Consider the following 13,823-nt stretch of genomic DNA (forward strand, 5'->3'; position numbering starts at 1 on the left):
TTTTTTCCAGATTAGAACACAAGTACATAATAAAAATAATAATAATAATAGCAGAATAGGTACTGATGCATATGTGGGTTTTTGCAGTAAAAATAAAGACTGTGGTAAAGCAGGTGTTATGTGCAGCACATCCAGTGTATATAAATAAGTCTCTCCACACCTGGTATGTTACGGAAAGTCCATTTGCTCTACTTTGAAGATTAGTTTGTGTTTCTTTGTAATACACACTGCCGCTGGGGTGTTTGTACACATAATTTTCTCATAGGTTGTCAGCAACCTGCAGGAGAAAACTGACAGCGTCATCAATCACTGTCAAAGGGGGAGGTGGTGCTTACAGAAATAGATTGTAAAGATAGGAGAGGAGTGTGAAATGTTAAGCAGTTAACAAATAAATCCAGAAGATAAAGCCGCTACAGTTCTGTGTAATAATTAGGCCGATCTGTCGCCACCTGAACAGTTTGTATCCGGCTTCATTCAGGATTTGTAGCAGATCAAGAAACGAAATATATATGATATTTCAAGCAGTTAGTATCTTATAGAGATACATTAATTATAAAACTGAGTAGGGACAAAAATGTAAGCTGCATGGATGGCTGCATCTTCTTACACTCCAAAGCAAAGAGTTTCAGGGTTGTAAGCCAGAGTTAAGAATAGATGAAAAACAAACCCTCCTATTTCTATGGCTGCTATCAAAGGGAATTCTAAACTGAACTGATATTGTATTGCTGTCCCACATCGCACCGCTGCTAAAGTCACTGTAATTTGGTTGACACTATGACTCCAATTACTATACGATACACACCAGTTCCCCAGCTGTACTCTGTTCTGTAATCCTCCACACAGGGCCAGTAACATTACAGTGACCTCTGTGCCCGCCGATGAATACATGTACAGTATGTAAACTCGTTTAAGGCAAGCTGTTCAGGACTTGTGCTCCTCAGACATGTATACACACACAGAGACTGTCAAGCAGAATCGCACATGCCTGCAAAGCAAAAAGCCCTAATCTCCCGAGCAGCAGTGGGAGCTGCGAGCAGAGTCCCCCGTCACAGCAGTCTGTCAGTCTGGGAAGAGCAGATACAGTGTCGTTGTGAGGGAGACCTGCTGTGTGCCCCACAGGCACCACAATCAGAGAAAATGCCTGGGTTTTGAAAATGAAGAATGATGGGAAATGGACAGAGTGGCGGGGGAAAACTAGGCTCTCTTTGCAAGGACATCTTGATTTTAGAAGCAGAAAAAGGGGGAGGCGAAGATGGTTTGACGTTACCAAGACGTTCCGATGTTTTACTCTTTGGCTCATCACTTATTTATGTTAACAATTCAAAGACCTTTCTTGGGGTGATATGATCTCCTTTTTCTCAAGCATTCATCATTTTAAAGTGGCTGACTCATTGCCACCCCTAACCGAAAGGCATACAAGAATGAGCCTCTCCTAAGATCAATAAACAAATGAGAAGGTGCTCACCACAAAAAAGGTATCGTGACAAATAAAAAGGGACTGACTTGATTGAGGAGGACAGGGGTAATTCATAGGTCCATGGGCCACTACTGTTCAGTGGCCGTTACAGTGGTGACCAGCAGCCAATAAGAGATTAGATACCCTTAGTAGTTCTATATGGAAGGTAAGGCCATTGTGATTGCTGTGACATTCTGGCCAAGATCAACATACAAGCATGTCAAGTATTGTCTAACATACCAACAACACTTCAGAAATAGCCGATGTTCACTGCTGAAGAACCTCTGTGCAGGGAGGCGATTACCTATCCACTGAGCTTTGCGTTTCAAAGTGACATCTGCCACACAGCTACGATATCCTTACTCGCATTCAATGTACATGATTTACACAAAAGGTGTCCACTGCTATTGTGTGTTTTTTGATTTCCAATTTCCCTGTATTGTGCCGATGAGTTGTATGAAAATCAAAATCAGATAGTCAAATCGGAAGTAGAGCAGCTGATTTATGAGTTATGCATGTGCACAGACCTAAATTCAATTGACTTATCCTTATGAATCGACAGGTAAGCCCAGGTCACACCATACGTTTGCATCTTAATTAATACTGATTCTTCATTTCATAGACATAACATTGTCTAAAGAAAGCAGGGATTTGTTTGCAGGTTTCAGAACACAATTACTTTATTATTATGAAAGTAGGTACCGATTCACACATCTCTCAGCTTTTTATGGGGTGAACTGTCACAAAGCCACAATATCTTTACTGTGGTTTACTTCACCTTCAATGTAAAGAACACGATTTAAGTGAAATGTGTCGACTGCCACTGTTTTCAAATCAGGCGATTATTATTTCTGCAGAGCCACAATCTCAATAAAAGTAATAGTATTTTCAACAGTTCCCCAGGATCAAAGATAAGTGAGGTGTATGACCCCTTATAACAGTTCAAGTAGATACGGGACACAGAAACGGGTGAAAAAGGCCCAGTTTTGAATTCTCTAAGTGTGTTGCTTATGTTATCCCACTTACGTGTTTTTCCTGTTTTGATTTTCTTTGAATGGAAAGAATCTGCAGCAAAAGTAAACACAATCCATGAATCCGCTATTATCAAACCCATGAAATGCAGCCGTTGGGAGAAGTTAGCAGACTCGTTGGTAAACAACTGTGTAATGAAGGAGAGCAGGTGGGGCAAAGGGGGGATTGAAGAATCAGAGGCAGATGGAGCTATGCTAACGAGTGTGGATGGAAGAGTTTAACCTCAAGATTCGGGAATGAAAAGCAAGGATGGGAGGCTAAACGGCGAGTGAATGATGGAGTGTGAAATTGTTCCGGGAATTTAATTCAGAAAAACAAATCCGGTGGAAAGACTAAATCTGCTGAATAATTTAGCCATTAACAGAAATCTGTATCATGTGCCCATCTTCTGAGGAGATTAAATGCTGAAAGCCCTGGGACAAGTTTAAGATTTAAAATGCTAGGATTTAGAACCTTTTCATTTTATTACATTTTTTGGGAAGTGGTGAAGGGGGTATAAACAGGATTTCAATGTCATTTTCACAAATCAGCCTTGTTATTTAATTTTAACATGGCTGTGGGTAGCATTTTGTGTGTCCACAACAGCAGAAATGTAGTAAAAAATAATTGTAAAGGGAAATAAAATGAAACCGTACAAAAACTAGAAATGGCTTACCTCAATTGTTGAAGACTTCTCAGTAGTTTTTACATTTTGAAATGATATGCACAAAAAGATACAACTTTAAGAAGCATCCCTGACTTCTTCCCAATGCTAGGGATAAATAATTGAAACAATGAAATAACTAAAATGGCAATTGACCCGAAATATTGTATAATAATGTTTTCATTGCTATCAGGCACACCTGGGCTGTGGGACGGTTTTTCGTACCTCAAGCACTCCCAAGGGTTAAGCTGAAAGTATCTAGCAGGCCAATGTGAGGAGAGACAGAATACTCATTACTGAAGTCTCACACTCTGCCCTATCATTTAATGGAGACGGCACCTGAATACAAATAGCGCTACACTGCCGAGAGGAGAGATAATCCCTCTCTCAATAAATTTATCTGTCCTTGCCTCCTCCTCCGCCAAACAAACAGATGGAGAGAAGGGAAAAAGAGAGCTTTCATAAGCAAAAGCTGGAGCTCTGCAGTCCTGTCTCTCTCTGCGGGAGGCGGGGGGGAGGGCTGCAAGAGGAGAGGAACACGCTTTTTGCTCATCAATCACAAATATTACACATCAATTTGTCGGCATGCTGCGCTTTCTATCGCTCTACATCTCGGAGGTCACACCACGCAGCAATTTCCAGCACATTTGGAATGTAATGGCCCACTCCAAGTCGGCACAATTAACCTTTTTATTACCTAGCTGCCGGCAGGTTGGAGAAGACAGATAATTGTCTTGTACAATTTCACTCCTCTAAGGGTTTGGGTTTAGGGTGGGGAGTGATTTTCTTTAACCTGCGGGTCTGTTGATCGATTTAATCTGAGACAACCCAATCTGTATTTTCTAACCCTCTAAAATACATCTGAAAAATACTTATGCTTTGGTCATAAAAATCTAGTGCACTGAAGGATGAAAGAATATTAATCCACGTCCACTTTCTTGATTCACTGAAGCTGTATTTTTGTTTCAAATTCAAGTCTTTGCAGCGTCAGGTACAAAATGTGGGCTGATGAAGGACATTAAATGTACCCATTGTGTGAAAATGCCCATGACAAGCAGCAAAGACACATTTATTTCAATTTTCAGGAAGAGACACAGTGTTTATATTCCAAAAAACAGACAAAAAAGCATCCCGAAAATATTGTATTTCACACACAAAGGTGCCTCAGCTTAGGAAACATGAAGGCCATGTTGAAGATGCCATCTCTGGGTTTATCAAAGTGCTTCGTAGGTCGTGCAGATCTCCTCTCACATTTGTCAAACGCTCCTGATTTTAGCCAAAAGAGGTGGTTGCCAAAAGAGCATAGGTAATTCAAAGAAGCAAGTGAAGGCAGGGAGCAAGTTGAGAGCACCAGACAAATGTCCACACTGTCCCTCTGCCAGCCTGAAACTCTCTCTGGGCCAGAATAGGGGACACACTGCAGACATGTATTAGACTCAACCCTATGGAGTTAAAGGCAATGAGGCTGGGGGGCACTGGCTGTGGAGGTTTTGTTTGTTTGCATGTGCTGTTTCACCGACATTTTTTTTTTTGTTAATTCCCCTGTGAAATTGTGCACTGTACTCACACTTAAAGACCCATAAAATACTGTGCACACCTTCAGGTGTAAATCATAATTGAATCCCCACCACAACAACAACATAAACTGCAGCCTATAAACAAGCTCTGCAACAGCCTGTAATCCCTCCTCTAAACCCTGAGATCAACAGCCACGAAAAAAGGTCAAACATGCACTAGTTTGTACTACAGTGGATAACACCATTTTGTATTTATAGGGAATAAAAATTACCACGAACATAAGGTGTCTGCTTACTTTTCTAGACATTAATAGCATCAATGAATGTATTTGCATTTAGTAAGGCCTGATTTGATCATTAAAATGTATTTTAATAAAAACCTACATTAAAATATCAATAAGAGACCATTACTACCTTCACTGTTTGAGAACCAGTGTTATATCAGAGCCCACCTCAACATTTTAAAAAGGAGAGTATAAGTTATTCCAGGTATTTTTTCCACAGGGACACTGGTGTAGTAGAGTCACAGTAAACCATTCGTAAATAAATGTGTAGGCAAATCAAAGCTATTTTACTGCTTTTAAATTAGGTGTATCCAGTGGCTGAGATACATATGTGCAGCAACATGAAATATACTCCTGTACACACAACACTGCTACGTCTCAAAAAAAAAAGCACACTCTAGCAATCTCTCTCACTTATAATCCCAAATAAAACAATCACATATACTTGGATACAGATCCAATGCATCAGCTCTTCATGTTGCTTGTTAAAGAGCATCAAAGGCATCAAAGACAACTTCATGTTCATTTCATTTTCCTTTCCCAATTGCACATGGTGCTGCATGTGTGCAAACTCTTCAAGCACCGATCTAAAACAGTCACACACATCTAACTAGATGCTTTTGGACCTACTACCCCTCGATTCCCTTAAAGGAGAGAGATTCCCGTTACCCCCGACACACCACCCACCCCCCTTCCCATGGAGTGTGTTGGATTGTTCCATGTCTCTTACCGGCAACACTGAGACGCGCCGTGCGGCTGCTGATGGTGCCCAGGGTGTCCACTGAAGCCACACACTGGTACACGCCCTCATCTGGCTTGTTGTGTTTGGAGTGCACCACAGAAGTGATGAGCAGGGAACCGTCAGCGAGGAGTTGGCGGCGGTCGTCGGAGGCCAGGTTGAGGAAGGTGCCATCCTTCTTCCACTCCACCCTGGCCAGGCTATCGCTCTGGGCAGAGCAGTTGAGCACAGCCGGAGAACTGCGCACTGCCAGGGTGTCCGTCGGCTCCACCGAGAACCAGAAGGGAGTGAACCGCCTCACGCCTGAGCCTGCGGAGCAATGACAACACAGAGAGGGGTCAGTTGTGCTGCATCACAGGATCAATACATGTTAGGAATACCAACTGAACATCTCGCACATTTGCTTTGAGTTAAACATGCTGACCGTATTCATCAAGCCAGGCCTACTTGCATAAATTGAAATATTGAGGCTGAGGACACTGAACCATCTCGTTAGAAAAAGGTATCGTGTCTACGCCAGTTCACTATAAAGGCAAGAGAAATGCAAGAACAGGCACATTTCTAATTTGTCATCCTACATCTTCTACTGTACAGTTCACTCCACATGAACCACTCACTTCCACTCATGAACCTAAACCTTGTAGTAATCCAAGTCTTTGATTTTTGCAGTCACCACAGTGAGGCTTTGCCTACTGAATTTCCTGCCCACCTCCTACTGCTTCTCCCCAGGTCTGCTGCTTCCTTTGTTCCACACAGATTCACAGCATAACTTCATATCCCATCAAACCCCAGGACAGGAGCAGGAAGCCCTGTAGCGGGAGACTGCTGTGGGGCAGGATGATATCATCTTCTGCTTCAATCGAAGTATCACGCTGTTTAGTTTAACCAAATGGCCTACCTTTCCCTATGAAGACTGGTCAAAAGACCCAATATGACATACAAAGCAGCAGAGAGGGGAGTCTGAAAGTCTAGCATGTCAAGTTTTTCCAACTGTGTGCAACTTCCACAAAATTATACTTCACCACTTTCTTCAATGCATATTCTTCACAATGTAATAGGTCATTTTGAGCAGCGGTTTGTGACTGTAGGCACCTCAACTAACTTGACAGGCAGTGGTGCTGTATACCGTCCATGTTCTGAATCCCTTGAGTGTCTTATTTATGCCTTGACTTCATAGCTCTGAAGCTGCTGGTTAGTTATCAGGACAGAAAACCACTACAAATACTGACTACAAAGGCTTCACTACGCCTTTAAGGGCATTAATCAATACACCAGGAGCAGGCATCTGCAAAAGCAATAATGCAAGCAGCAACTGTAATCATTGCAGTCCCTTTCTCTGGCGTTCCATCCAGCTTTCCTGTACCTCCCTCTGGGAGAAGTGGCTGGGAAAGGCCAGGAGGGGCCTGCGTGCTGCTATTTCTGCCCGTGATTGGCAGGCGCTGTCCTCCGCTCGCTCACGCTCCACACAGGGCCTTTGCCGGGGTCGAGCTCACATCGGGAACGCAGCCCCGATCTCCCTGGCTGCTGACGGCTGTCGGCGTACTCTGTCCTGACAGATTAGCGGATACTCCCAGCACAAAAAAACTGCGGTGAAAGCTATAAAACAGTTGCTTTTGTTGGCTCTGGTGCAGCATATACACTCCAGCCTGCTGGCAGTGCTAAAATAAGATAATGCGACTCACTAGGGAATGTTAAGCTGGCTTCAGCTTGTCTTGGATACAACCATAGCGTTGTAGCAGTTTCCTTTCAATACAATACAGACATGTGGATATGATTAATGGACAGGAGATAATCTCATTCCTATTTACAGAGAAAGCATCCACTGTTAAGGCGACAAAGAGTTTCTTCGTCATCACGCTCCTAAAGAACTGGAGTATAAACATACCACTGAAGAATGTCTTGCTCTCAATTCAAGGTGGCTGAGGTATTCAACATGATCACACACACGCACTCACACCACTGAAGATTAAAAATGCAGAAGAGGCAAAGCCCAAGCAGCAAATGATCTTGTTATCTTCACACAGACTTTCACTTGTTTGCCACTGAATCAATAACGTATGTCTTCAGAATCCACATTAAATTAAAATTAATTAAAAATTAATAGAAAAAAAAAAAAAACATAAGTAGTTTGCCTGTTCCATGTCTTTAAGCTGCTTTGGTAGTGCAGAGGAGTGGGGTGTGGATAGTGCAGCATTGAGGGCCTTCTCTCCAGCTGGCTATCAGGAACATTACTGGGCTAATCATGACCGTCTTTAGCAGAACTCCAGTAAAAACACTGGGGAGCTCAGTTCAGAGGTGTGGAGCTTTGGATGAGAACCGAGCCAAAACGCTGGACCATCTGCTCTGTTACCATTGGACACCTCCCACCACAAGCATAAACTTCTACATCACTGCTACACTTCTGCAGGTCAAATCAATTGCCTCTCTAACAATGCACAGAAGGGATGTTTCACAACGGCAACAAGATTGCAGACAGTAGAGAAGATCTAAGTGCTGGACAGACGGTGTGGAAATGGTCTTTACTGACTGCTACGAATATCAAGCACAGAAGTAATAAAACAGCCCTTGTAATAGATACCTTAGCTTTGTCTTGACAGAACAATAATTCATTATCTTTTTTTTTTTAACTGTCATCTCTCTTCTCACTGTATTACAGTGCATTTGGCCTGCTTCCATATGGTTGTCACTTCTTGGTCTAATAACCATAAAGAGTCAAGAAGTGAGTGTGTCAGCAGGACAAAATCCACACATCACAACATTCTGAATCCCACAGATCACATTTTGTCATTTTTTACATTTGCACTGCATCCCTGGTGCAACAATGATCTACTTCCCCTGTTCCACGTTTTTCAACTTTGAGTAACGTTGAAAAAAGCCATTTTTGTTTTCCTGACAAACTAATAGTATGTAGCCTTTTCAAAAACGAAATCAGAACATTCCTGCTAGTTCTCTTATTTCTTGCACATCCCACTGTATAATGCTCTCTGTGGCTTTAGGCTGTTGTCTGAGCTTGAATTGTCCTTTGCCACTTAACAAGCTACTCCACTAGACTTTTAAAGTGGTTGGAAAGGAAATTACTACCAAAAGCAAAATCAGTGTTTTGTTTAGATCTCATTGACATTAGCTTTATTCATCATAGGATATAACCATTCATTCTTGAAAATGATACACCAAGCTAATACAAAAATGACATTATAAGCAAAATATCTAAATGATCTGCACAAATTGTTTATTCATATATTTTCACACATTCAAGCATTACACCAATTGTCTTCTACAGATACAATAAAAACCTGTAAAGGTTTGTGTATTTAATCTTAACATTAGCTGAAAAGCATATATTCCTCCTGTTGTTACAGAAATAAGACTGATTAAATGTTTTATGAGCATACAAATACGAGCACTTAAAAAGGAAACTGCAATGAGGGTGGATACAGAAAGCCATAAATAACTGGGAATCATGGACAGAAATACATGTTTTAAAAACCCTGGAGGTTTTAGATTTAATCCTTACTGATATACAGAAGGAATGGGTCATTTGGCTAGCTTTCATATTTTGCTCCACGGGTCAGATTGTACAGATTGACAGCAATGAATGAAAAATGCTTTTCTTCTGATGGGGCATTTCAACATCATCAGGATGTCATGCTCTTCACAAACACACACAAATCCTATAAAAGACAAATACACACAGGTCTTCTGCCACATGTTCTCACAGACACAGACAAAGCAGCGATGCTTCAGCACTAAGTGGACACTAGACAGTGGTCGCAGAATACATGACCCTCAGGCTGTAGGAATCCAGTTGCTGGCTTTTCACACACCTACATGAGAAGCCTGCCTGAAACACATAAAGTACAGAAACATATCCTTCAGTTAAGAGTGAGTCCACTGGATGGGCTATTGGGGCATAACTGCTACCTTACGCCAAAACAAAAAGCATTTTACATCTATTGCACCATGTACATAGTATCACATGTAGCTCAATTTAAGGCCTAGCAGCCTCAGGGAGAGATCCTTTGCAGTGCAGTAGCTGAATTGCTGAAGAAAATGATTCTGAATTTCACGAAAGACTTCCTTTCCCAGAGCAATCTTGACACTCATCAGAAAATCAGTTGACAAATTCGTCCTTATCTTGTTTTCCGCCGCGCATGCAGATCATTCCATGTCGGAAGCTTTTTCCTGCACACAACCTTGGAAACATTTTTATAAAACCAACACCCACACAGCCAGGCAGGACCGGATGCAAAAAAAAAAATCCCTTTGACTGAACATAAGTCTTGATGTGTCCAAAGACTTAAAAATACTTAATTGTTCCTTCAGTGGAGGAGAAGGTGAACTTTATGTCAGAAAGCACATTTAAACTGCAGAAGCCGAATCTGTTGCGCTCTGCATTCAGCCCAGAGTTTGACTTGTATATATACACATTGCAGACTTCACTGAGCAGAGCGGAGATGGGAAAGAAAATGAGGCTGTCTACTTGATAAGTATGGACTGTTGCGGGTGTCCTGAGCCCTGTAAAATCCACTTTATTCTCAAGTCAAAAGTACATTTGAAACCCCTGGCTTATGCCAACCATGGGGAAATGATTCCTTTTTGTAGGGAATAGATAAAACGAAATGCATTTGTTCTGTCTGATCTGCCTCATTCTCTTGCTTTCCTTGCTGTATCTTATTCAGAAGTATCAATTCTACAGAAGTAAGTATTCAGGCAGCCGAGACTAGAGAGCCAAGATGGTAAATGGATGGATCTAGGCCGGTGTCCAGATACAACTTCGGTCTCCTTTGAAGTCAGTCCTGCAGTCAAGTTTGTCTCTTGTCATTCTGGTGCATAAACCTGTCACTATCCAGAGCGAGAAGGGCTTTACAGCAGCACAAAGGCACTCTGTGTCCTCACCTCCCCCCAGTGAAACGGACCATCGAAAGCACAGCCAGTGTGTGGACTGGAAACAGCCCAGTACACCGAGACAAACACTGCAGAGCACAGAGCAGAGCAGGGCATACGGAAGATCTTCCCAAAAGCAGCAAAAGAAAAGTATTCTGAAACTTGCAATCAATCAATAACCATGTTTTAATTTTTCATTGGTTTATATATAAATAAATACAATAAGGATACACAAAGAGCCAGCTTTCATTATCGTGCAGATTGGCCCTTTTGACTGCAGTGAAGACTCTTACATAGACATAGGACATAAATGTTTCCAATCTCTTTCGGACACAACACCAGGTGCTGAAAGCAAAGCATTTCCACAGGAATAAGGAAGACTTAATCATCACTAGCTTAAAGAGGTCACTCTTATACACTTTCTACTTGATCAGTGTGGAACACATAAGCACAGATTCTGCTTATCCTAGGAGATCACCATTATTATTATTTTTAACATATTAAAAAGAGAAAGACCCCTAAGGTATTGCTCTAGAGAAAGGATTTAGAACCATCTGACCTTCTGCTGCATAAATATCACCAGATGAGCAATATAATTTCAAATGATTTGGGATGGAGGGGAGATGTGAATTATAGCTGCTGTCACAGGTAAAGACTTTATTTTGCAGATAAGCAGGCACCTTATTTCCTTATTTCTCTTTTATTCCGCCCCCCCACCTCCCCACCCCCCGTTTTCCTGCTCTCTTTGTCAGTCAACTCTGTTATTCCCTCACCATGTCAGATTCTAATTAGTCAGACTGAAAATGCTTTTGCCTCCATCCACCTACAGACTCAATTACTCCAAAAGCTGACTTTTATCTTCAGCCACCACAGTTTTCTGAGCTGTCACCATGAAATACACAGATAAATTAACAGCAACATGTATCTTTAATTATTCAGGTGGGGGATTACTGACTGGCAAATATACATTGAAGGACCTAAAATTTGTCTGACACAGGAGGTATATGAAAGCATACAGTGTGTGGTGCAAACGTCTCTTTCAGTCCACTAACACAATCCAAACTGCGTGACCATGCAGATCAACACATTCGGAAGAGTGCCAACTTGCAGGGGGAGAAAGCCAACAGTGTCAAAAGGCGGTCAGATTGTTAACTATACTGGAGAAATTTTATGTCACATCCAGAGGAATTCTTTGTCCAGAGAGCAAAATTAAATCTAGCCTATAATCTGGAGATGTAAACAGTCAAATCTGGGCTCTGCCATTCCCCTACAGAAGTCCTAGGGTGGCTGTAGACAACTGATCAAGCACCGAGAAGAAGGTAAGAGTATAGTAAACTGGGGGACTCTTGGCTTGGCACACAGCACCTTCCAGGACTGGGGCAATGGAAATGCCAACTCTGCTCTACACAAACATGTGCATCTCAGTGCAGGAGAGCAGGGACAAGCCTCTTGGCATTATATTTGCCAACTCTGATACTTTGTGCACAATTTTTTTTTTTTTTTTTAAATTAAAAACGTATTTCAAATTAAACTGATCTAGTTAGATTTAGTTTAAATTTTTGACAGCATGCCAGGTAACGTGATCTTTAGCTATGAAGTAGCTTCACCAAGTCTTGCTTTTACACGGAGCTCCAGCTGTTTAATTTATACAACAATGGGGAGAGAAAAAAAAAAAAAAAAAAAAAAAAACTCAGGTGCCTAATTAGACCAGGAATGGCTGAAATGGTTTCTCTACAGGAACCTTACTCCCTCCTGCAGTATTATTAAAATAAACAATGTGGGGTAGCACTGATGCTAACTAAGAGTGAAAATCACAAATGTAATTGCAAAGACTTAGGCTAAACTTGTGTAAATTTTAAATTTGGAAGTCACACAAAATAAACAAGTTGTTCTTGGCATGCGTACATAATGATTTTTCATTCTCATTACAGCTTCAAAAATACTGAATAATTGTAGCCATTTAAATTCAGCCATGGCAAGACAGCACTGTAAACCATTTTTATCCCAACACAGAACTGCTGTTATGTGTGTGGGGGGGGTTTAAGCTGGGTGACAAAAGGGCATCTGCCAGCAGGCAAGCTGAATAGATTTATGCAATTTAATAAGAAAGAAAAACAGTTTCCAATTACAGGAAAGGCAAACCACTATACAGGTGTAAATCGCTTCATAGTGCAATTGTCTTACACAAAGACAGCTGGCCAAGTCTTAAACAGCTGGACACGAAGCCAAAAAAAAAAAAACTTGTGTTGAATTAGTCATTGACAATACCTCTCACTTCTTCCACTCGGAAAAAGGCAGTAAACAATAAGAAAGTAGAAATGTTTGGCATTTGAAAAGGTCCCTGTCACAAGGGAAGAGAACGGCATAGCAATGGTGAAAGACCTTAATTGTATATTTTATGATTTTATTTCTTGTAAAGGCATGGAGCACCCCCCCCCCCCGCTTCATGAACAGCTGCCCAGAACAAAGCAAAGTTAACCAGGGTTATGTGCCAACACTCTGCTGAATGTCTACCTTACTGATAGCCTTTTTGCCCCTACTATAATGTACTGAAGAGAGCAAGGGTAGCACAAAATGAATGGTGCTGCCGCTTTCACCAAGGATGCTTTATCACCTTGGCACGGAGTCAAATGGCAGATTAAAGAGGAAAAGAACCAATTTTCATAGCTCACAAGGTCCCATTTAAACAGCCCCTCAGCTTCCTCTGTGGAGTATGAGGACCAGTCAGCACACTCACGGAGAAGGGCAGAGAGGCCGCGAAGAGTGTTTGGATGTTAGTGTTGACTGAAGGCACAAAGGGAACGGAAAGGCAAATGTAAAACTTACGACACTTAAGACTCAGTAGAAAGTAGAGTTTAACCTGTAACTTCCCAGTGATAATATTGCAATATTCTACACTAATTTGTACGGTGGCTCGTTGAGGACATGAAAAAAAATAAAAATAAAAATTGACCATCTGGTTATGTCGTGATCACGACATAAATTACCTGTCGACATAACCAGAGGGTTATTTTTAATTTTCTTCATGTCCTCAACGAGCCACCATACATTTGATGCAGTTTAGCCAAAAAAAAATAGAAATGCAGGTCAGTACAGTGTCTACCGCTCCTGTATGTTTTGGAAACGGTGATCATTCTGCCATCACAAACACAAAGAGTTCTCCTCATCAGATCACCTTCCTCCTCTACGCACGGCAGACAGCATGATATATGAAGAGAGATCTCTGTTCAGTCTTGCCCATAGAGGTTCCCTGTGGACTGAGGATTTG

At 41.6% G+C, this 13,823-nt stretch overlaps 1 protein-coding gene across 6 annotated transcripts in view; it reads right to left on the bottom strand.

The window, feature by feature from the left end:
• The window catches only part of LOC136748200 (neogenin), a 181,177-nt gene that overhangs the window by 105,215 nt on the left and 62,139 nt on the right, over positions 1-13,823 (bottom strand). For all 6 annotated transcript variants that reach the window (XM_066701756.1, XM_066701753.1, XM_066701759.1 and 3 more), the window contains exon 2: positions 5,663-5,980. In XM_066701756.1, coding sequence (XP_066557853.1) covers positions 5,663-5,980 — 318 coding nt within the window. The remainder of the gene's footprint in view (positions 1-5,662; positions 5,981-13,823) is intronic.

Source organism: Amia ocellicauda, chromosome 4, assembly GCF_036373705.1.
Source record: "Amia ocellicauda isolate fAmiCal2 chromosome 4, fAmiCal2.hap1, whole genome shotgun sequence".
NCBI classification, from domain to species: Eukaryota; Metazoa; Chordata; class Actinopteri; order Amiiformes; family Amiidae; genus Amia; species Amia ocellicauda.